General features: G+C 37.6%; 1 protein-coding gene across 9 annotated transcripts in view; it reads left to right on the forward strand.

Moving 5' to 3' along the window:
* The window catches only part of srfb (serum response factor b), a 49,605-nt gene that overhangs the window by 5,337 nt on the left and 18,992 nt on the right, over nucleotides 1–25,276 (forward strand). For 6 of the 9 annotated variants that reach the window (XR_003675583.1, XR_003675584.1, XR_003675585.1 and 3 more), the window contains exons 2-5: nucleotides 7,248–7,514; nucleotides 20,392–20,644; nucleotides 23,067–23,231; nucleotides 23,448–23,558. Coding sequence is in view for 2 of the 9 variants with exons in the window: in XM_028467930.1 (XP_028323731.1) it covers nucleotides 7,248–7,514; nucleotides 20,392–20,644; nucleotides 23,067–23,231; nucleotides 23,448–23,558 (796 nt within the window). In the remaining 7 variants the exon portion in view is untranslated. The remainder of the gene's footprint in view (nucleotides 1–7,247; nucleotides 7,515–20,391; nucleotides 20,645–23,066; nucleotides 23,232–23,447; nucleotides 23,559–25,276) is intronic. The other 3 variants (XR_003675586.1, XR_003675587.1, XR_003675588.1) reach the window with 3 other exon arrangements.

Raw genomic sequence — 25,276 nt, forward strand, 5'->3', positions numbered from 1 at the left:
TAGACAGAAGAAAAGCCACAATTACACTAATACAATGCACCAAAAGCCTCCATATAGCATAATTTTTGCTAAATTTTCTAGAAAAATTTTTCTAAAAAATAAATTTCCCCTTGACCCCCTAGGCATCACTAGTTATAGCCTTGTACTTTTTTTTTTATTTAAGCCTACTTCTTTTTTTTTTTTTTTTTTTTTTCTGGACATCTCCCCATAGACATTACAATGTGTTCATAGTTTGCTCTATTTTCTTTCACGGATTTCCCTCACTGCTCATTGTAGTCGGAATAACTTGCTATTTCTTGCAGTCTGACCCTTTTTTTTTCTTTTCTCTTTTTATTTAAAGTTGGTTGGGCTCTAATGTGATGCATGTTTTTGGGACAATACAATTTTATCAAAGAAACCCTGGGTTTCTACCTGGCTCTGCCCACCTGAAGACCGTTTCTCAAGGAACACTTTTTTTTTTTTTAACTTAACACTCTTCTCTGAAACACATTAGTAACATCACACACGACAGACATGCTCACATCATTACTAATGTTGTGTTGCGTTACCCTTTTTTTTTTTTTTTGCAAATGGTAGTTTTCTTTATAACATTGTGGATGCAGAGCATTTAGGGAAAGACACAGAGGTTGATCTGCATTAAAATGCCTACTGACGTCTGTAGTAGAGATCTCTGGATACAAACCTGTGGCAAATGTAAAGGGGGAGATGACAATTTAGATGAATGGAACTTTGAAGTTATAGTGGCGCAGTGAATTATGACATCGCTCCTGGAAGCATAGGGTCACGGGTTCGCTTTAGCCTTTTTTTTTTCCATGACATATTTTTTGGACATTGAGATGAATCTGGCGACAATATTACATTAAAAATCAGTGTAACAGGAGGGCTCTCTATGCAGCCATCCTAAACTGCTGCCAGACTCATTATTTCCCGCTCGTCATGTCACTGAAGCGATAAAGTGATGAAACGACCAAAAAGTGCGACTAATCACGGGTGATTTAAGCCACTATAGTCACTGAAGTGGCGTTCTTAGTGAATGTACCTTTAGAACAGGCCCATTTTCCTCAAACACCATCTTATTTCACCCATCGGGGTGAATAAATCCCTTTCTTCTGGGTGGTTACCATGGTAGTTCATGTAACCTTCAATGATGGCTTTTTATCGCGCCCGTGCACGTAAGTAACCCAAGGTTTACATACTCAGGGTTAATTGACCCACTTCATACCAGCTGTTATGGAATCCGATACCCAGAGTTTCCCATCACATGGTATGTTGACCCAGAGTTTATTGGTAATATTCTCAGAGTTTAACCTTCCTTTATGGAATACCCCTCAGGTCTCCACATAGGACTGTTTAGGATTTATTTCAGCAGTTTTCTGGTCCTGTTCTGTTTTCATGCAGTCTGTGGATGTTTTAGCTATTTAAAAGCTGCTCACGCTGTAGTTTTGTTTTATGGTGTTGGTGATCTTAAGTTTTACGGTCCAAATAGTATCCAAACAAACAGGTGACTGACTATCGACTGTGAGGCTGGTGTGAAGTAGTGATAGAGCAGGGGTGTCCAATTCCGGTCCTCGAGGGCCACTATCCAGCATGTTTTAGATGTTTCCCTCTTCCAACACACCTGATTCAAATGATTAGGATCGTCATCAGGCTTCTGCAGAGCTGGATGAGGAGTTGATCATTTGAATCATGTGTGTTGGAAGAGGGAAACATCTAAAACATGCTGGATAGTGGCCCTCGAGGACCGGAATTGGACATCCCTGTGATAGAGCGATACATCGGCAGATTTTTGCGTTTTTTATGTGTATCGGAATCAGCCGACGTGGGCTACTGCGTTCGCCGATCTGCATTATTTACAGTGAGCAGAAATATTTTTCACTTGTTCTGTAGAACATATTAAAATATGTTCTACTTGTTCTTGTCATACCTCACCTTTGTTAATTTCAATAATTGTTCCTTATTTAAAAAATTGAGACTCATACCATTTGTTATTATTGTATAGTTTTTATGATGTAAATTGAGGAGGCAAATGTAATATCGGCTCAAGAAAATTGGCAGTCTGTATCAGTCATCGGCTAAGGCTGATGGGGAAAAAAAAATCGGTATCGACATTGTAACTAAAAAAAATCCGTATCGGTCTATCCCTAGTGTGAAGAACAATAGACGTTACAACTTCTACGAATTGTCACTTTTGCAAAAACGATTACACAGGTTTTTTGAAGGCAGTAAAAAAAATTATTTTGCACATTATAATACCGTGAGCCACTAACTGCAGCCATCAACACAGACGTGAGTTGATCACAAGAAACGAGGAGCACCAGTAGATTAATTACACCACCTCTGGTTCATTTAATCACATATCATGTGCATGCTTTTTGTAAATTCATTTTTTGTTTTGATTTATTCACGTTTTATTAAAGTTTCAATTCATTAGTAATAAGGGCGCAACGATTAGTCAACATTGTCGACAAATCAGTTATATAATAAATATATTTCACGTGTTCACAGACAAAGCTGGTCCCATTAGACAGTAATGTAAATATTGTTATTACACCTAAATATCCTGAATGATTAAATAATCAAGCTTGATCTGGTTTAATTATAATAATCAGAAAGATATTTATCAACCATAACGTTATGTAACGCATTAGAAATAAACTAAACTAGATTCAGCAGCAGTGGTTTATATTAAACAGGAAAAACACTAATGTAGTTATTTTTGCTTTCCATGTGCTTTTTTATTTTTGAAAATAATTTCATTATTAATGAGGAAATAAATTAATTAAATACCATAACACTAATGATTCTAGTCTAGTGATGATGTATTCAGTTTCTTTTGTGTTTGTAGGTAAGAAATTGTTTAAGATAGTTTGTAATTTTATATTCTGATGTGATAATATTTTTTTATGTATACATCTAAGTTAGATTGAGGAAAAGGTTGTGAGTTATGAGAACCAACCTGGCGGGGGATGTTGATGACTGTCTTTTTGTTATGACTGCATTTAAATCTGAAAAAGCAGTGCTACAAAGACAGGTTTAGCTGATGGTGTATGAGTTGAACTGGTGGTCATTTTACCTGTTGACACGTCACGGCGTCAGCATAGAAACAGTCAGTTACTTAGAAAGTGTGTTGCTGGTTGCTTCTAAGCACTTTGTTGTTTTTCATGGATTTTTAAATGGCTAAGAAAGAAAGAGTTGGGAAGTGTTACAGTATGTGATGTTATCACACCATTATTTACAGCGCTGCACACCTATTCACCGTTTCATTTTTTTTTTGGGATGACATCATTTTTACACCTCTGCTTGGTGATGAAGAGGTTAGATATGTTGCCTTGCTGCTGAAAGATTCTAAGTTTTAGTCCAAGCCTCTGGTTCGCTGATGTGTCATATGGTAGCTTTTAATAGACTGGTGCCATATCAAATTGTACCATGTCCCTGAATGTGACTAGGCTTGAGCCCTTTGTTTTGTCCATCTTCCATTTGATATGAATAAATGACTGTAGATATAGGATTAATTCACTTTGAATATTCATTTAGCTGATTTAGAGTATTATGTAAGGAGGTCATCCACAACTTTAGGTGTAGAGAATTTCAACAGTTGTGGAAAAAAAGAGGGTTTCTTAAATATTTACTTTATTGCTGGGTTTTTTTTACCCTTAAACTTCTGCATTTATGTAAGAGACATTAAAAAAAAAAGAAGTGGGTATAATGAATTATGATGAGTCATCTGGAGTAATTATTTTAAGTGGAAGTAGAAACGGGTGCTTTTATTGACTATTATGAGTGTATTCTTAAATTTCCAAAGATCAATATTGAAATTTTTAATTAAGCCAGGCGAGTTTTACTATTATTGTTGATTTAAATTGAATTATACAACAGTGGAGGTGTTAATGCTTAATAATTTAGCAGCTGACTGATGTTAAACGGATGATCAATAATCGACAATAACTGGAAAATCAAATTGTTTATTGTGACTTCAATAACTCTAATAACCATAATCAAACTAAATAGGAGAATTTGGCTGAATGAAATACCCTAGAAACGCACTCAAACTGACACAGCTGCGTAACAGACAAAGTAATTTAGCTAAGGTGAGATTTTGACAATTTCATTGCAAGGCCTTCCCCTGGTTTTCACTGTGCTGTTTAAGCTCTAAGAAAACAAAACCAAAAAAGCCCTGATAAGTGTAGAAAATGCACTGTTCGTACAAGGACATTTGTGTTAGAGATATAGTAAGCTTTGTTTACTTTTAAATTAAGTGATAACCAGAAGTGCAATCAGCTCCGTACTGTCAAGACCTGGACAGGTGGGAATCAGAAACACTGATATAGTATCTACTCTGAAGAAGTCTGGTTTTAAATGGTCTTAATGGGGGGGCTTCCTACAGAGATACAAGGCAAAGCTGCTCAAACTAGCAAAACATGACAGCATGACAGCAGGTGCTCTGGACTGATGAGTCAAAGATTTTAAATATTTGGCAGTTGAAGAATACTGTTTGGTGGTGGGTGGTGCAATAATTAATGAGTTCAGAAAATTCCTTGCAAATTTGGTCAGGAGAGGTACAGTATGTGTTTTCAGAGCTGAGAAATGCTTCAATACTGAGATACAAACCTTTAAGTCATTTAATTGTTGTGTATATTGTTAATTGCACTGATACCCATGCCTTCAGTTGTTCTGTGTATATCTTTTTGTTTGTTGGCTGAACAGGGTTTGTGCAGACACCACACCACAGCAGTCAGACGCAGCCTTCCTTCATACCCTCCTGCTATTATTAATATTTATGTGAAAATCAGCAGAGCAGGGAAACTTAACGATTCTGCTGGTAGGGTTTTTTTTTGCTGCGTAACACTCTTGTATTGATAGTGTAGTTGAGTTTTCTACCTTAGCTGTTGGCTGGTCATGAGGCTCTGTAGCTACAGATCCCCTGTAGCTCATACCAGAGTAAATCTATTAAGATGGCAGTGATGAGGAAAAACAGGAGCCATATTTATTACTGTGCAAGACTTTTGCACATGAAACCTGCAGTGCTGCATTAATTTACTAGATACTGTTTGAATTGGGTGAACTGGCTGATCTGGGTCACACGGGGCGCAGTCCCAGTTTACAGAGAGCACAAGGAAAGGGATATCCTATACACTCACTGTCACAGGCAGTGTCTTTAAATGCAAGTAATTAAAATGTGTTATTTGTATGGATGTAACGATTCACTCAACTCCCGATATGATTCGATTCACGATACTGGGTTCACGATATGATTCTCTCTCAATTTATTTTACAAAATGGGACTGTAGAAAAATGATGACTGGAAAATATTCCTTTATTTTTTGGGGGGGAAAAAACTATACTGTTTTCCTTTTATTATTCATTGTCAAAAGAATCCCTTGATAAACTATTCAAAAAGATGCAATTTAACTAAAAATAAATCTTGAATGAAATAAATAAAGGAATAATACAAATGAAGAAGCCTATTAATTCAAATGTTGGTTCTATAGTAAACAATGCAAAACTGCATAACAGTTCTTTTTCTTTTTAAAAGTGCAACTGAAAATGTTTTTTGTGCCTTAACAATTGGACTATTATGCAGTTTTGCATTGTTTATTATAGAACCAGAATTTAAATTAATAGGCTTCATTTTCATTTGTATTATTCCTTTATTTATTTAATTCAAGATTTATTTTAGGTAAATTGCATTGTTTTGAATAGTTTATCAAGGAATTCTTTTGACAATGAAAAATAATAGGAAAATAATACAGTATTTGTCTACAGTCCCATTTTGTAAATGAAAAAATCATGAGAATCGTATCGCGAACCCAGTATCGTGAATCGAATCGTATTGGGAGTTGAGTGAATCGTTACATCCCTAATCCCTAGTTATTTGATATATACTTCTACAGCTTCACACTGTTCTCAGTCATATCAGTTTTGATGGGTTTGTTTAGTTCATACTACAGCCTGACCACTTCAGGATTTTTGGGGCTGATACCGTTATTTGGGGACTTTAAAAAGCTGATACATCGGCTGATACCGATAAATCACGTGATAACCAAAAAATCGGCTGATAACGGATGAATCTGCCGATATATGAAAGAAGAACATTGATATATAAATTTTTTTATGATACTTAAATACGATTCAAGACAAAGATGCAGAACACTGCTACATTAAATACAAAAACTTTAATTAGTAACAAATGTCAAGTTGTCTACATGAGTGTAAACAATATTAAGAACAGGCACATTAGTCTGTAAACATAATAATCAATAAGAACACACAAACTGTAAAAATACAAAATAAAAACTAAATAAAAACTGTAAAAATACATTAGTTGTAGTAACCTTTTCAAAATTATTGTAATGAAGACCTGTGAATTTATGAGCCCTTCATACATTTGTTTTTAATGTTTTTTAGGCTCATTGATGAGTGGACATTGTGTATTATCAATAAAATGGAGAACACACAGAAGTGTAATTGCTTAGTGCTCGTAATGCTTTATGATAATCCAAGACTGAGTGTTAATACACTCAGTAAAAGCTTTATTAGTTTGTTTTAAACCATGTTCATGTCCTCGCTTTGTCTCAATTGGCATATTTGTCAACTAACTCAGGCTACGCTGCCTTTTGCCAATGTGATTGTAATGGAACTGAGCCTTAACAGTACCAGAGGCATCGTTCACATAAATGATTAGTCATTAGATAAAGACTTTCTCAGGAGTTCACTTGGAGTGCAGCATCGGGTGTGCTTGGGTCTGTTATCCATGTCTGAGAGTCCTTTTCCCTGTTGCACAGGCAATGAGTACGATCATCAGTATTCAGTATGAAATGAATAGCAAGGCTTTTCTTTTCACAGCGGGCTACCACGTTAGCACATTAGGAGCCATTCTTTACGTCCTTGGTCCAGTCTTGGTTTTTTCCTGCTTATGCAAAGCAGGCCTCTTTCACTATCAGTTTCTCACTCGTATCTCTATTCTGGGAGCCTTATCTCATGTTATTTTAGATTAATTTGTGCCATACATCACAGTTCACTATGGAAGTATTTTTAGATTCCACGCCTCCTTGGCTTTTTTCCACTGACTCATGTGTGGATTTGACTTTTATTCACTCTGTTGCTAAGGTTAACATGTGCACAGTGTGAAGATAATCCAAGCCCTACTTTGGTCAGTTGGATCTTTTTGATGTTTGATTTCTATCTCTGCACATGATCCTGTTCTCTCAGTCAAATGCTGATTTATTGATTTTCTTTATGCCTTTCAGGCGTATGAACTCTCCACGCTGACGGGAACTCAAGTGTTGCTGCTTGTGGCCAGTGAAACGGGCCACGTCTACACATTTGCCACCCGTAAACTTCAGCCCATGATCACCAGTGAAACGGGCAAAGCCCTGATCCAGACATGCCTGAACTCACCAGACTCGCCGCCCCGCACTGACCCCTCCACCGACCAGCGTATGAGTGCCACAGGCTTCGAGGAAACGGACCTCACCTACCAGGTGTCTGAGTCGGAGAGCATGGGAGAGACCAAGGTGAGAAATATTAGGGAAGTCTGTCCATAGACGGCTTGAGTTTGAGTAAAAGAAAAACATTCAACACAGAAACTGCTGCAGTGCACAATGTTGGTCCAATTCCTAAGGCTTGGCATCGCCAGGTAGCTCGCGATATTTTTGCCAATGAAAATTATATTATCACGATATGGCGATAATTGATATATCATGGGAAAATTCATTCACGATACATTACAATTTCTATGTCACTGAAGAAATTCAGTATTTATCGACTGCACTGAATCGTTTTCACATGAATGACAGCCAAATAAAACAAAGTGTATACTGCGCAGTGGCTATTCTTAACACACACTGACCACAACTAGTAACATGTCCTTGTGTTATGTTTAAGTCTTTAAAGAAAGTCTAATACAAAATAATGCTTCGCCAAAATATTGTTCATGTTAGTGCAAATTAAAATTAAATCATTGAGAACAAAATAAATGCAGAAAATACTAGTTTCATCAACTTCTCTGTAAACATGGACACATCAGCGCTGCTTAACAAGAAGAATGAACTTGTTTTATGAAAGCTGGAAAATTTCACTGCATATGAAAAATAAACATTTCAGTCAGTACATTACCCTGACATCAATGGTGTCGCACATTACAACTTTTCCCACAGATCTTCTGTAGCTCTGATGAGATGTTAACACACTGAGCAGGTGAAGTTGCTCAGAGCACCTCAGCGCTTGACAAGAAACGGACAGAGTTTTATAGGCACAGCAAAGTTAAGCAGGCACTGGTCGGCTCTGTATTTAGGAGTCAGTGATGATTTCCGTAGTTTTTTGGCAGCAGTTTAGACGGCATTTCAGGTGGTTTAGGCGCTGTTTAATGAAGCCAAGACAGGAGAGGGAGGGCGGTGCACCTCATCAGCGCTCCCCAGAAACATTTCCCAATTTAAAAAAAAAAAAGTTCCTTGCCTCATGGTGACGCAGTTCATGCCGATTCTGTCCATTTGATTCCGTCTGCGATTCCGTTAACGTGGATTTTATAGGGCCCTATACTTGTGTAATGACGGAAAATGAATATCGATATTAGGTGCCAGTAAATCGATAACGTACTGATAGAGAAAACCTTGTGATATATTGTTGTATCGATATTTTGGCACACAATTTCTGTCTCTAATACAGTACATGATGCCTTTTAGTTTGAGCTTGTGCTTTATCTTTGTATACATATCTTTTTTGCTTTCTTTTTTTTGTAATTGCTCAGACATTGTGAGACAACACAACAAAGCACAGAAATATACTGAGTCCAGTTGATCATACAATGTACCATATATACACTAATTTAATATTCCACGTTCCATCTGTTCCGCAATCGACTTTATAGAAAATGATTCCAGTCTCATCTTAAATTGATGTAGATTACGTTCTTAGTCATGTGAAATTGCTTTTTCAAAGATAATTCAGGTATATAAGATTTACAGTCCACAATGACTTTGATGTCTCATTTTTTACACTGCAACCATCACATTATTTTCAACACCAGACTTCAAACACAAATAGTTGACATGTTATACCATCTTTGTTTCTGGTAATTATTGAAGGCCTTATCATTTGTTTCCTTTAAGAAAGGAATGCATCTTTTCACTCTAAAAAAAAGGAAAATAAATAAGAATTATATTATTCAGGAATGAAAAGCTGTAAATCAAAGAATAGAATGACATAACACATCTTACTTTGGTTAAAACATCATTCTTAGCAGTCTTTCAAAGCACTCCAGACTGCTTACAGATGAGACTTGAGCAGGATCAGGCTCATGTGGAGAAAGCTGGCTAAACTTTACCTTTCTGACCTTTTATCCTGGAAAGCCTTGTAACACCGTTAAAGATAAGGAGCAGTGCAGGTCTGGCCTGCGTTAGGATGAGAAAGGTGAAACTTGCTATTTGGAAGACTTTGCTGCTTGCATTTGATTTAAGGATAGAGATTGGTAAAACTTTAAAAAGTTAAATCTTGGAATATTGCACATTAACATTGTTTGTTAGTTTAATAAAGTTCATGGTTGTTTGTGCTTTCTATATTCTACGGCAAGCTTAGTTTGTACCCCCTGTTTATCACCACACTTCCAAGGGTGTTGTGTAAAAGTTAAAATTAGAGCATTAAATTTATCACACACACTTTACCAAGCTCACACCTTTTGTGAAATTCCGTGCCAGATGCTGAGATTCCCTCAGCTGTTTGAACAGCTTAAGTGTGGCTCTTTGAAGGCTGCTCTGCCTGCTCACTGTTTTTACAGGGCGCTCACCAACCAACGCCTCAGCGTACACCGTCAAGGATGGGAGATCAACCTTTGCATGTTAAGCCACTCTCATGCCTACTGGGCTCATTGATAAAAATTAGATTCTGCCTCTGTCTCCATATATGGTATGGTTTCCCTGGCTGCACTCTTGGCTGAGGCCCCTCACATTCCTTATAAGCTGCAGCTGTCTTTGGAGTCCTGTGATTGCCCCCGCCACCCCCACCTCACATTTAGAGATATGAAGAGGAGGTATGGATATAGATATGAGAGGGTGAAATAAAAACTCCAGAGAATATCTTCAAACTTCCTGCAACGTCAATTTAGGTGACCAATAGTGACGCCATGACCTCCAGCCCCTCTGCTGGCTCACGTGAGCTAAGTTGGGACACTTCATTATACCTGTAGGTGTGATCCATGGAAATATCAACATTTTTATAAATAATTGGATGACTGTGTTTATTTGGATCACTGTTAAAAAATCTCTGGCTTCAACGCGATTGGTTCATTGTGTTGACCTCTGCTGAGTCTTGGACGCTGTTGGTCATGAGTCGTATGTCTTGCATACTGTCTGACTCTGCACTAGTCTAAACACTTCAAGGTTTGTGATGACGGTTGGGGGATGTGAAGAGCAGAGAGAGGATCACGAGATAACTGAGGTGGAAAGGGAAAATAAATGTTGAGTCAATAAAAGCACATTGCAGGGGCTTTACTACATTAATGTAAATACAAGAGAAGGTTAGCATTAGAAGGTCAATGCTTAACTATTTAATGACAGCATGAATCTACTGTCGCTAGGCTAATTGCCGCTGTTATACTCATTGTTGGCTGCAACAAGTTTTTTTGCTACCAATTAATATTTATAATGTCACGCCGTAGAATTTCAGATGTCAACACAAATAATAGTCCATAAGTTTGATACATTCTTTTCCAGATGCTAGAGTTAAGTGCACACCACTGTTAAAGACCACAAGAGTTTAGATACAAAGCAGCTGGCACTGGCAGTGTCCAGGATGTAAAGAATTCTTACTTCATATAAACAAAGTGGTCAAAGTGTAAAAGCACATGTATCACAGTAAATCTGTATTTGATTGTTTCAAAAAACAATTAGGCCTTCACTACAAGTCTGGTATTACCGTACTTTGAGAAAACAATGAGGTTTAGAATAACGTTTCACTGGGAAGCCAGAGACCTTTTTTCTGTTTACGATCATGTTGAAGATTGTTACGTTTTTCAATGTAATTTCAAGATGTCGTCTTTCATCCAGAATTGTTTGTCATCCAATGTGTTGATGTAAGCTAAAGCCCAGCATTGGTTGGGGCCTGGATTGTGTCACCACTATCTTTAGTTTTTTGACCATCCTGCTTTATCACATGTGCTTACGTATATTGATGTGTAATGCCTCTACACTATTTGTTTAAAATGTTTAGACTGCTTTGGTCTAAAACCATTTTGCTTTTATTATTTAAAGCTATGTTAGGCAATTTTCTCTTGATACACTTTAAGTTTTTGGTTGAAATTTTCTTTATGTCCTTTCAGAAATTAAGATCTTATGTGCTCTGAAAAAGGAACGAAGAAAATTCATCATCTGTAGCAGCTGTAAACCTGTAATAACTTTGACCAATGGGAAAAAAAACAAACCCTTTGTTTTTTTTTTTTAACCAATCAGGTCTCCCTGCTCGTTCTCGATTCCTTGCATGCACTAGCTCACACTGAAAGCACGTCACTGCTGACAGAGTTAAAACAGAGATTTTAGTCATGTTTTTTAACATATATAATGGTGAAGTTTATTGTTTACTTACTGCTGAATGAGACATGAGACAACAATACAATTGACGAGCTGAGCTCCTCTTCTGCAGCAGCTGTGCGCATGCATGCGAGTGAGACAGAGCACAGGGGGAGGTTAAGGTGGAGCCGTCTGGTTGCAAGTTTGAGGTCTTTATGAAACTAAATCCTTAATGCCGAATCCTGGCTGCTAAGTTCACAAAGCAAGTTGGTGATAACAGACTGTTGGCTTACTAGTAGGGGTGAGTATTGGCAAGGATGTTGCAATACGATACGTATCGTGATAAATGGGTCACGATACGATAGTCTACCCAGTTAATATCAGAATTAATCGTAGAGGTGAAAAATCAAGTTGCTATATATTGATCATTCAGAGGACAAATTAAGGTAAAACTATTTGCCTCAAAACATCCTATTTATTATTTATTTGTTTTTACACATTTTCTCCTTGAAAAAAAGAAAATATTGTTACACACTGCCATCATAAAATAAAGTGCAACAAGCTTCTGTTCACTGAAACTACTGTGTAGAAGTCTCAAAGTAACCATGACAACATAATGATGACATTGTAACAACTGTAAGTGAGAACATTAAGGAAAAATTATAATAATTTATCCTATTGTATCAGTTTAAGCACTGATCTGAACAGATTATATGAAAATAAAATGTCTACGCATACGTAAATATTGCAGGCGTTACACACTGCCATCATAAAATCAAGTGCATCAAGTAACCATTGCAACACATTTAAAACATTGTAACTACCACTGAAATATTGCACAAATACACAAAAATATTGATTAAATTTTTAAAAAAAAAATTAAATAAAAATCGCAATATATCGTGAAATCATTTTTTTTTTCACACCCCTACTTATTTTTGTGGGTAACGCAGCAGACTATGATGTCTCTTTCAAAGATTTTTACTCCCGAAATGTTGTAAGTATAAACACACTGATGTTCATAATATTGTATATAGTTTGGCTAATGTTGATTTTCTAACGTGTGGCATTTTTAATTGAGCATCTGTAAATTCTTCTGCCAAGGAGGTCATATTTTCACCGGCATTTATTTGTTTTTGTCTGTGAGCAGTAATACATCAAAAGTACTTGAAGGATATTGACAAAAAATGTAACTGCGATAGACTTTACAACATGGAAGATTCCATAAAATTCTGCGGTGATCTGGATTAATATACTGATTCTATGCCCATCTGTCATTATTAGCGAAATTCCAAAAATTCTGCCTGTGTTCATAATTAAATGATTTTTATGAAATTGCACTCTTTTAGTGCTCTTGTCCAATAATACGTATGTGGAAAAAGTCCAGTGAACTTGTATTACAACAATTTTTCAGGGGTCTTCACTATTCAAAGATTCGTAACTGGAATATTTTGTAGAAATACATCATCAGACACTGAGTTGTTGGTGGGGAGTGTTCAGTTGTTCACATCAAATACCATTCTAGCCATCAAGTGTTATAGTAGGTAGCTGTAAAGATGAGTGGTGATGTGGAAGAAAATGACTCTTTTCAGAAGTAAAAGTTGGTTTTGTTATCTTTCGTGTTTTTCTGACTCCCGCAAGTGTTGACTTTTTTTGTTTGTTGTTTTTTTTTTTTTTTCCTTCTAGATTTTCTTTTATCATACATTGTATTTTGTGACACTTCTGAGACTTGAGGTCACTTTCGATGAGATAAGACATGTTACAGTCTCCCTGTGTTTCTTTTTTGGAGCTACTGTAGTTATTGATAACATACTCAGCCTTAAATGCTAGTCCTTTAGACTAATTAGCTGAACCAACTGCCATAAATTGTCAAATTTATCATCATGGATGAGTTGGTTTGACAGGAAAGTAGTTTTGAATACTCAAAAGAAAAACTGTCTTATTTAGCTGTTATTTATCCAACACTGGATTACATTCTCTCTCCATCTGGCCTGAACAATCCATCACTGCTGGTGCTGTCGTTATTGTTTGCTACTAAGTTTCATGCTGGAGTAGCATATTGGCTGCTTTGGAAGATTTGTGTTCTACTTTTCGGGACTTATTTCCGTGTTATAGGAATTACAAATTGTGATCCTTTGCTCTCTTTTTTTTTTGTATATTACTGCCGACATACTAAGCTAACCGTGCCTCCGTGTCCGTGAGTGTTGTTTTCTTGTAGCAGAGGCATGCGCATGCAGGCACATGCTCACATGCAGCTTCAGAACTTTCAACTGTGTTTTTCCTATCCATTTACACGTATGATTTTCACCAGAGTGCTACTGTTTACCTTCCTATTTAGAAGTGCATGATGAAAAGGGTCCGGTCTGAAACGCGGCGCAGCGTAGTGTTCCGAAAGTTGTATAATCAAATACACCGGCACGGCGGTATATTAAAAATTCATAACGAAAATATATACCGGTATTCGGTATAAACCGGTTTATAGCCCAGCCCTGCACTGTTGTGTGTTTTACCCGCCATGCTTTTTTTACTTACTGTTCATAATTGTTTATGATCATTCCTTTACTTAGTTTTGATGTCCACATTGGTCTTTCTGCTCTGACTCACAGTATTGTTGTAACTACACATCATGCTGCTTTTATGTTTGCAGTGTCTCAGCCAACTTTGACCCCAAACACCTTGGGGGTATTTTGAGTCTACAGATGTAGAACACCAGATTTGATTGCTTCATGTTCAACACGTTTCAATAATAGAAACACACGTAATAGAATAGAAAATCACAGCCTCTTATTCACATTTGTGTAGGAGGAACAGAAAAGAAACACCCGCAACCCCCCCTTATTTTACAGCAAGCAGCTGGACAGGTCAGCAGCCATTGGCTGCACCTCCTCCACTTGGGCTGCCTTGCCTTTTTTAGCAGTCCCAAATGGAGCTGCAAATTCCATGTTGCTGGCAGAGTGACAGACTGGGAGATGGGAGCCAGCAAATGGGAGATTAGACGAGGGGCCAGCCACCACTACACTACACAATGGGCTCTTCAACCCTCAGTGCACTGGTCTGCCAGTTGTCACCCTCATTTTGGAATGATTAATCTCTTATGAAAAGGGAATGGTTTATGTCCTTATCCTATTATTTACACTCACTTGATTTCCTTTTAAAACGAAAACCCCAAAAGTGGAAAATATTCTTTGACCATATACAGCTTAAAATGAAAAACGTCTCACAAGTAAGTTAATGGCAAATAAAAAGCTATCAAAATCTTTGCTTGTAGGATTGCTGGTGTCCTTTTGAATTGTGTTGTTTAAAAAAAAAAAAAAAAAAAAAAAAAAAAAAAAAAAAAAAAAAAAATGAATTGTGTTGTTTAGTGATCTAATTTTCATTGAAGGCTCTTCCAAGATTTTGGAGTATATAAGAGAGGAAAACTGTTGGGATGTACTGTACTTGTTAAATTGATGTTGCTCTCTTGTAAAATAGATTCATAATTAGTTATGGACTGATTGCTTATTCCACACAAATGTGCTCTCTCACACAACTATAAATTGTTCTTGAAACTTTCCTTTCTGTTACCATTTGGTTTGTTAATTGATTGTGGAAGGATTCATTCAAACCAAGTTTGGCATTCTGGCCAATGGTGTTTTAATTACGATTGCCTTTTCTATTTCCAATTATACTCCTAAAATTACAACACTGTGTGCATTGTAACAGTTTGGATTAGAACATATCAATATATAATATGAAGACATTTTCAGATTCTGCATAGATTGTGGGCTAAAAAGAGGTCAGTGAAAGTATTGGGTCCTGGGTGTGTCATTGTTTAGAAAGCAACAAAACTTTCTATTAAGGGTTATTGGAAAAGTTTTCTCAAACTTATGAACTGTATTTAGGGGTCAGTGATGATTTGCGTTGTTTTTTAGACAGTGTTTTGGTGGTTTAGGCAGAGTTTAATGCAACCAGGACAGGAGGAGGGAGGGCATGTGTCTTTGTATATATCTTGGTTTTAGTGCTTAATGGCCTGGCGTCTTGACCTGGGTGTTTTCTGACCATTGCGTAAGCTGGGATAAACTAAAGCATGCTGTAACCCTTTAGCAGGATGAACTGGGATGTAACGTTACTGCAAAGAGTTTTACTACCAAACATTATTTTAGAAATAAAGGAAGAAAAAAAGCACTGCTGTAGCAATCTGAAGGTCAAAACTCACAGGTGGTAACAAAGATTATTTTATTAATTTATTTCTAAAAGGATGAAGCAAAGGCTGCGTTTTTATTTGTAGAACAAAGGAGTGGAAATGCAAGATTTTAGACTGGTTATTACCTCAGCCAAGGACATGTTTTCACTGACGTTTGTCCATTTGTTAATATGGATGTTTGTTAGAATATCTCAAAGTTTGTAACGGATTTAAATGGAATGTAGTGAGCGGATAGATGATGTCAAAAGGTAGAACAAGTTTGATTTCAGAGATGTTGTGGAAGGTACTGTATAAGTATTCATAAGTTTTTGACCAAGGTTATTTCAAAACTTTGCACCTTTGAACTTGGCAGAGGTTTGTGCTCTTGACAAGTTTGAAACACGATTGAGGTTTGGCTTCATCTTGAAAGGATCCTTGGCTTATGATTCTGCTCTGAAGGAATGTGTGACACTATTGTCATCTATGTTTACTATTCGCTGCTGTGACTCTGAAATTAAAGGCAGCAACTGTTTATAAACTCTGCTAAAAGAAGAGACACCGGAAAAAGCAGGTCGGGGCAAAGTTATTATGCAGATGTATGAGGGGACACACTGGATGAAGCAAGGATTATTACTATCTGCTCCGCCATGCTAAATCTCTAAAGTAACTATGCAGCAATGCAAGATCTCACAGTCTCCTGTATTACATGCAGTAGCTGAATCATAATGGCCTTGTATCCTCAGTGATTTCATTTTTCTTCAATTTCAGAAGGATGACTTGGTCACAGAAACCAGGACATGTTATGTATTGCATGGCACTGTATGTGCACATGACCCTCTGCTGCCACAGCTGGCCAGGAAAGAGTTAATTTCCCCTTGAGGTGCTCAGGTTTCCCGCCGGCTGTCTGCGCCCTCAGCTGTTTGTACTCTCAGCCCTCTCTCTCTCCTTTGGCCCCCAGCCTCACACAGGCTGGGGCGACTCTGCTGCCTGATAGAAACACAATCATTAGAAACACATCATTGATGTAAAAATAATAATTTACTCAGTTACGGTTGGGTGTAGAAACGTAACAAATTACTTTACTACTTTTAAAATGTATTTCAGTAGAAATAAAATTACTGATTTAGAAATGCACTCAATAAAGCCCAGGTACCCATAAAAGCAACTCAATTACAGTTTTGTGTAGGGGTGTCCCGATCCGATATTGATATTGGATATTGAAAACGAATATCTCCGATATAAGCGCTCCGATCAGTTTTTTTTTGTTCGCACCTACAGTTGTTCCTACCATATACCGACAGTAGAAAATAACTGAAGTGAACTTGAATTGTTGACTATTGTTCTCTGTTTAACATCACTTGATCAAGTCTTTTCTAACATTCCACACTACAAAATAAGTAATAAAAGTATGTATGATTCATGCTGATATAGTATCGGATTGATATCGGTATCGGCCTATATGCAAGGCTGCAATATCGGTATCGTATCGAAAGTGAAAAGTTGTATCAGGACATCCCTAGTAATGTGAGTACTTGTAATCCATTACTTTCACCTCTATGAATCGCTGTATATTAAAGAGTGAGTGTGTGATATTTGGGTGAATTTTAATTTCCAAAAGGGCAGAACAACGGAGTGCAGAGTGAGGCCCTCCACTCTACTACTACTCTCCAGCTGCTGTTTAACTAAAGAGGTAAAAGACCTTGGACTGTCAAAGCCTCTCAACTGAGCTGCAAACGTACAAACCCACTGCTCTACAGTCACTGTTCACTTTCAGCTCTGATGGGTCATGGGAGCAGCAACTGCTTGTCCATCTGTAGTGAGTGTGGACCAGAAAACTGACTGAACTGGCATTTCAGTTCCACTAAACGTGAAACACTGAATCATTGCAGAGAATTACATCAATATTGTGCAAACTTGTTGCATGGCAGTAGTCAGCCCTTACAGTAGCTCCATGTTTGCATTGTAGCCTGTTTTCTAAAGGCCTTATCAGCACCCATGGTGGATCCTCCACCTCTCACCCATGTAATCAGTCACATATAAAAACCAACAGTGCTAAGCTATGAGAATGTTACCTCACAGTGTCTGTCAGATCTCAGTATTTCTTCTAATAATATAAAGTCATTTAACTGTCCCTTTTTCTTGGTTTCAAAATCCAATCTCTGTTTTTTCCCTTAGTCATAAAAAGTGACTAGAATAATGCCTTCTTACAACTGATTCTGTTGGTCAATAAAGCCTAAAATGGTGTTATGTGTTGGTCTGGCCTCTAGTGGAGGAAAGTTGAAATAATTGTAAACAGTCATCTGAAATTTGAACTCAAACATGCTACATCATTTCATTTTATGTGTTATTGGCATCACTGTGTTAATGAATAAACAGATTCAGTTTGGAGAAACTATTGCAGTGATGTGGTCTAAAAGTTCTGAATAGCTGAAGGCCACATCTGTTTCTCGGTTCTATCCAACAGCTATTGTAACTGTTGTGCATATATCTAACTGTTGCCATTTAATTCATTGTTTAGCAGAAATGGAGAATGAATAGTTGGAAGAACATTTTTATAAGTTTGAGTATGAGCAATGCCATGGTTGCTAATTCCAGGTTGTTTTTTTTCTTTGCATGTTACAACAACAGCAGATGGTAAAACATGGAGTACTCAACAAATGTCCTCCTTTAAATATGACAATGACATTTTGAGCTATACTGGAAATTTCAAAGATATTTTCCAGGTTTTTTTTCCCCTTACTCACTTTGGCTAAAGGAATCTTTACTGTACACTACTAGTTATTGTATTTTTTTTTTTTAAATCCTTAAGACTGTTGTACACAAAGTGCAAACATTTACACTTTTTAGTGTACAACAGTATTATGTGATGAAATCATTGTGTAGGTGTGTGGTTTAGTTGTTTTTTAGTCTCAGCATGACGCCCACCTTGCTGTTACTATGCAGCCCACTCACCAACACATTATGATCCTCCAATGGACGCTCGCATTAGTTTATGCACCGCTTCTTCTTTATATCTTTACTTTTTGCACTCATCATCCCTTCATGATTCACAATGTATGAAACATATCTCAGGGTTGGTTGTCATGGTCACTTTACAAACTGCAATTTAAAATGTAAGCCGTGGCGATGTAAGATGATGAAGGATCTGTAGGATTCAGAGAACACATCATTTTGTCTTTCAGCTTGTTTCACGCTCACATTTCTCTATTGTTTGCAAATTTTAATAACTTGGCCCACCTACACCTGTAAAAATTCTGTAGAAGAAAATACATGTTCATTTGTTGGTTTATAACCAAAAGTTTAGTTTTTATGTACTGTATATTTTATTTTATTTTTTATCATACACACTGGTGTTTAAAAAATGTCATTAAGTGGAAGTCGTTTAACAGTATTTAATATGCTTTCCAATTAGTCCTGAGTTGCCTTTCGATAATACAAAATAAATGAGTCCTGATTTATTAGAAGCTCAACCTATTGCGAGAAACCACTTTGTGTTTTACATGTGGATGCAATTAAGCGAGTCTCAGCCTGTTTCGCTGCCTTGTTTATGCCATTTTCCCCGTGACTATTAAAAAGTGCTCTGGTTTCTGTCAGCTATTCATTGATCCCTGCAATGCTGGAGGAATTAGTGGGTTCACCTCCTCCTCTATAGGAAAAGGCCCATTAATGGTGTTGTTTTAGGTGTTATGTTCTGAAGCTGAGGTTTGCAGCTCATCAGTTTGTTTGACTTTCTCTAGTAAGAAATCTCTATTTGCATACATTCACAATATGAAGTTACATTTAGATTTACATGAGGTTTATATGAAATCATATATGCCGTGAAACTGATATGGGGTGCTGAATTGTACAGTGACATCATACAAAGTCTGGCTGAATATAACAGCTGATCATCTGTTCTCTGTGAACGTGTAACTATTTGTTGGTCTTGATTTTGATATGATTCAGACCAACTGGTCTCAACCTGGGACCCACATTTTGCCAAGGTCATTAAAATCGCGACCCACTTTTTAATTTTTATTTTTTAGAATTCAACGAAATGAATTTAGTTTTTCAAAAATGGCTTTTGAAAACACACATATATGATCGTTTTTTAAAACATTAATTTTCCTGAGCAACATGCATTTCACAGCGTGCCTTTCAAAATAAAAGTTTCTTTCAAAATAATAGACTAGTCCAACATGAGACATTAGGTATTTATTTTTTACCAGCTTTCCACGACCCACCCAGTACAGATATGCGACTCACTTTTGGGTCCCGACCCATCATTTGAGAATTGCTGTTTTATAGTATTTTACAGCTGATTTTAGACATGGGTCAAAATTGATTCGTTATCATAAGGAATGCTAACACATGGCGATGGTTTAGTTTTATGGGGAAAATTATTAATTTTAATTGCTGCCCACCTTAATCATAATTGAGTTGGTAGATGGATAGTAATTTTATAATTTTCCACCTTTTTAGTTTTTGTTTTTCTAAAGTGTGCTTGAGCTTTTTTAATGTATTGCCCAAATCTGCTGATAATGAAAACTGTATTGTATTGTGGATTTTATGGGTTTTTTTTTCACCCTTTAAATGACTCCAAAGAGCTTTTAATTTACTGATTTCCACACTAACAGTGACAGCTACCCTGCAAACTGGTATTATTCCATTGATAAGTACCTATGTAAACAGTGTGTTCATGATTAATGCTAATATTATGTGGTATTGCTGTGTTGGACTCACTCTGATCAGTTTCTCTTACAGGACACATTGAAGCCAACGTTCACAGTTGCCAGCCTACCAGGCTCCACCAGCAGCTCCCAGCCCACAGTGCCCACTACTTCCACCACCATGCAGGTCAGCAGTGGACCTTCGTTTCCCATCACTAACTACTTAGCCCCTGTATCGGCCAACAGCAACATCAGCGCTAACGGAACCGTGCTCAAGACCACCAGCGGCTCCACGGGGGTCATGCAACTACCCAGTGGCTTCACTTTCATGCCCGGTATGTTATCTAGGGATGTACAATCCTAAACCAAGTGTATCACTTTGTTGTTGTACTTCATATTTTCCACTTTGAACAACTTCTGTCTTAATGATTGATCCATGGTGCAGAGGTTATCTGATTAGAATTTGAATAGCACTGCATTGTGACCCTAGCCTTCTTCTCAAGCCGACCGCTGTCTTCAAACTGTTTACATCACTCAGCTGCTATTTATCATCCCCCTCACCCCCCCCCCCCAGGGAGCAGGATAGGCTGTCCACCGGCCCTTTGATTGCCAGTGGAGGACAGGAATAATTAGATGAGGGGTGCACTATAGAGCTGCTAAACAATGGTCCCTAATTAGTCATGCATACTTAATGAGGGATGGGCTACTTGAGGTGTGATTGGTTAGTGGTGAAGCCTCCTGACACAGTGTTCCAGATCTAGACGTGACCCTTTATTAAAGAAGTTTACATTGATACAAAGGTTAGGAACAGTAGCTCACAGGAGCAGTTACAAGTGTTTGATATAGTTCACACTCTGCATACTGTATGTCCAGTGCTTAGCAGTTTAATAGTGACAATGATCTCAGAACAATAGGGTTCCTTTTGTTTAGTTAATGAAAAATGACCAAAACAATGTGTAAATTATGTAAAAATGTCCAGCATGAATAGCACCAGTGCAAAATTATGCGTCATGAATGTTTTTGGACTGGGAGAGGAAACTGGCCAAAACCAATGCTAGCTTAGAGAACATGCAATTTCTCCACAGAAAGGTTTGGCGTTCAACCGAGTGTCTTGTTCTCGTTCAATTTAAAACAAATATTTGGACTAATGGTAACAAATTTATACTTTATTTATATTGTATTTAAAGGGATCCTCCACTGTTTGTATAAATGTGGCCTAAAGCCTTTGAAATGTCCTTATTAGAAGATCTGTCTAAAAAAAAATGCATTATTTTGCACCATATTTATTTTATTAACTTTTAAAACTGGGACTATTTTACCCTGTTCGTAGTCCCAGTTTTAAAAGTTAATAAAACAAATATGTTCCAAAATAATGTGTTTTGTTAGGCATAGATTTTCTGATAAAAATGTTTCAAAGCTTTTAGGCCATATTTGTAAAAAAAAAACAGTGGAGGATCCCTTTAAAATTGACCTTATATGAGAACTGGGTGGCACCAGGGGGCCGAGCAGTCGTTTTACAATCGAGAAGTTGTGGGTTTGATCCCAAGGCTACACCGGTCTGTGTTAAAGTGTCCTTGAATTTGCTTCCTATGGCAGCTCTGTCCCATTGGTGAATGTGTTGTTTGGTGTTTTAGGAATACTTTAGCAGCAATAAAAGCGCTAAATATATCAAGTCAATTCACCATAAAGTCCTGCTAGCTCGCTGAGCTTATTGTTTAAGTTCTGTGTGAAGGAATTAGTGATCAGTCAAATGTGAACAAGCACATGTTCATCATGTGAATGTGTATTTAATTGTCTGAAGTGTCACTAAGTTGTTACGTTGTCTCTGCCCTGCAGCTTATAGGACAATGAGGGGGCTCTGTACATGGGTCCCTGTTTTACTGTGACAGTATGGCTATGCTGTCACACACACACGCAGGAAGGCATGAATGCACACAAGCACGTACACGTGCACGTCTTATCTCTTTCATGTCTGCTCCTCTTCACCTGCCTGGCACATGGCAAGCAGCACCAGCTGGATCAACTCCCCCTCCCCCCACCGCAGCAACTGTCTGTGCATTATATGAGCAAATGTCAGGGTGGAACTTCAGGGTGATGCTCTGAAAATAATGCCTGCCATTTGTTCACTAGTCTCTTTGATGGGACAGAACGGAAACAATCTGTGCTGTTTTACAGTTCATGAGCACCTTAAAGCGGGATAAAGTAACCATTGATGAAACTTTAACTTCCGTTAGTTATTCAGTAACGTGATTATTAGTGTGGTGCAGTGGTACTGCAGAGTATTTTCTGTATACCTCAGAGATGATTGTACATGTAAAGACATGCAGGGACTAAGTGCACGTTATACTGATGCATTAAAGGGTTAAACCTTGCACCAGTAACGCTGGGACATGAGTAAACAAATCAATCTTTTGCAAAGGGTTTTGTTGATTAAACATGTAGTTTAGTGTTAAAAACGCAGTGTGATTCCATGGTACTGTAATGAGTGTGTAAACATCAGCTGATCACGCATTCACATGTGCACAGATGGATTCCCATATAGTTTTTCACTGAAGTTAATAGATGTGTAAAGATATTTAATCTCATTTGATTAGATGCACAGATTAAACTGTTTATAGTGTGTGTGTTTTACTGTGAGTGCGCTCCCTGCAGCTCTGCAGTGACTTGTCATTTCTCCAAACGTGGAAATGATAATTTCTCATCTTTGCTGCCCGTTTGTAACTAAGGTGTCTCCTGTGTGTCCGTGTACCTCTGCAGCAGGCACCTCTCTTCCCCCCGGCACCCCCACCATTCCTCTGAGCCAGCTGCAGCAGCACTCTCTGGCCCTGCAGGGCCCGCACGGTCAGACCCTGAGCACAGCTCCACAGGCGCAGCAGGGACAGCAGGCTGTGTTCCGCTTCCCTGCTGCTGTGTCCCTCACAGGTGACCTGCTCTGCATGCTGCCTGCACTAACCACACTCTGCTCTCTGCTGCTTCTTCTGCTTAGACTCACCACTTTGCACCTAGAGCTAATAGCAGGGAGACATGTTTTAATTCCACTAACACAGCTAGCATGTTAGCAGTAGCACCCTCACTGCTCCTTCCAGCCACAGTGTGATAGTGAAACTTACTGTAGAGGCTGTGTGTGTGTGTTTCCAGGAGCTGGAGTCCCTCAGCAGCTCCAGGCCATCCAAGTCCATCCAAACACACAGGTCACGTCTAACAGTGACGGCAGCTCGGACATCTCCCACACCTCCACTAATTCCACCGGTAGGTCTCACACCTTGTGTGCTATTATTTATGGAGCAGTGCCATCTACAGCAGGGGTTCTCAACACGTTTAGCAATTTTCATTAAATCTTGACCCCCCTTTTTTTTCTTTTTTTTTAGAATTCAACCAATCAAATTTAGTTTTTCAAAAATGGCTGTTGAAAACACAATCTTTTTTTAAATCTATGTTTTTTCCTGTGCCACATGCATTTCACAGCAAGCCTGTCAAAAGAGAAGTTTCTTTCAAAATAAAAGACAAGTCCAGCATGAGAGACATTAAGTATTCATTTATGTTTGACCAATTGTCCTCGACCCACCCAGTACAGGTCCATGACCCACTTTTGGATCTACAGTAATGGTAGGCAGAAAGGGATGCTTGGTAGTACTGATATTTACAGATACCAACATTATATAACTATCTCCACTTTCACCTTAAAGTGAACTTCAACTTCCGTTATGAGAAAGTGCTATTTCTGCACTGATTACTATTTTTTTTCAATATCTGTGGAAAGATGATATTGATATTAACTAGAGATGCAGTGATACTCATACTGGTATTGGGCCAATGCTGCCTAATATACACCCACTCGTTAATGTCCACCAATACCAAGAACTAATACTCATTGCATGTACAAGCATTGAATGGTGGTCTGTCATTTCTGTTGCATATTTAGGGATTGGCCAATCAAAAAGAGCAATATTCGGAAGTCTATGGGAAGCTCAGCATTCCTACTGTCCGATATTAACCAATATTTGTGGTGTCTTGTCGCACGATATATCGTCCCAGCCACATTTTATCCCTATCATCAGCCGATAATAAGTGTGGGCTGGTAATATCGCACATCTCTAGAGTTGATAACTTTTTGAGTTTCTCAATAAAACAATATTTGGACTATAATGTATTTTATTTTTTCATAGTAAAGCAAACCTTCTTTTGCTTTTTAAATACTATATCGTTAGTAAGTATAAGAAAAAAGAGCAACAATTTGACCAAGGACAGCAATAATATATATAAATATATAAATTCGGACTCGATTAATGAAATAAAAAGGTATATACTGAGATGGAGTATACCATTAATTGAAATATTGCCACACTATATTTTACACTTAATATTAAATAGTAAAAAATGTTTTGTGGTATTATCTAGAGAGCCTTGTTTTGTTTTTGTGGTGTGGTAGGTGTGTATAAGCTTTTTCTTCAACCTACACCCTTTCGGCTGATTAGACAATTGAGTCTTCTGTTTTTTGTTTTTCTGGAGATTGCCAAAATAAAATATAATTCCAATTTCACAGCTACTCATATGATGAACAGTGATATCATAGAACCTGTTCTATATCTAATTGTACCATTTGTGTGTGGAACTGTTTGTTAAAATGGAAAAATGTCATTGATTTTGGTCACACCTTGAATTTCAAGGGTTTGTTGAACCTTTAAAAATGTCAAATTAGAGAGACTGTGCATCTACACTAGAAAGTGGAACAATATTATCTTAGACAGTGTGTGAATAATAACCGCACCAATTCCTTTTAAATGGTTTCCTTAATAGTTATGTTGAAAATGATGGATGCTATTTTGTAAAGCTCATGTTGTCACATATTTTTCTGTTGCCACGGTAACGAGACCATGACTCACATTTACAGGACTTGAAATAAGTTGGTCAGAGTTTGATTTACCTGTAAACACACCCATTATCTGTAAAGGTTTGTTGCTGCGTCT

The sequence above is a fragment of the Gouania willdenowi genome, chromosome 15, assembly GCF_900634775.1.
Source record: "Gouania willdenowi chromosome 15, fGouWil2.1, whole genome shotgun sequence".
Classification (NCBI taxonomy): domain Eukaryota; kingdom Metazoa; phylum Chordata; class Actinopteri; order Blenniiformes; family Gobiesocidae; genus Gouania; species Gouania willdenowi.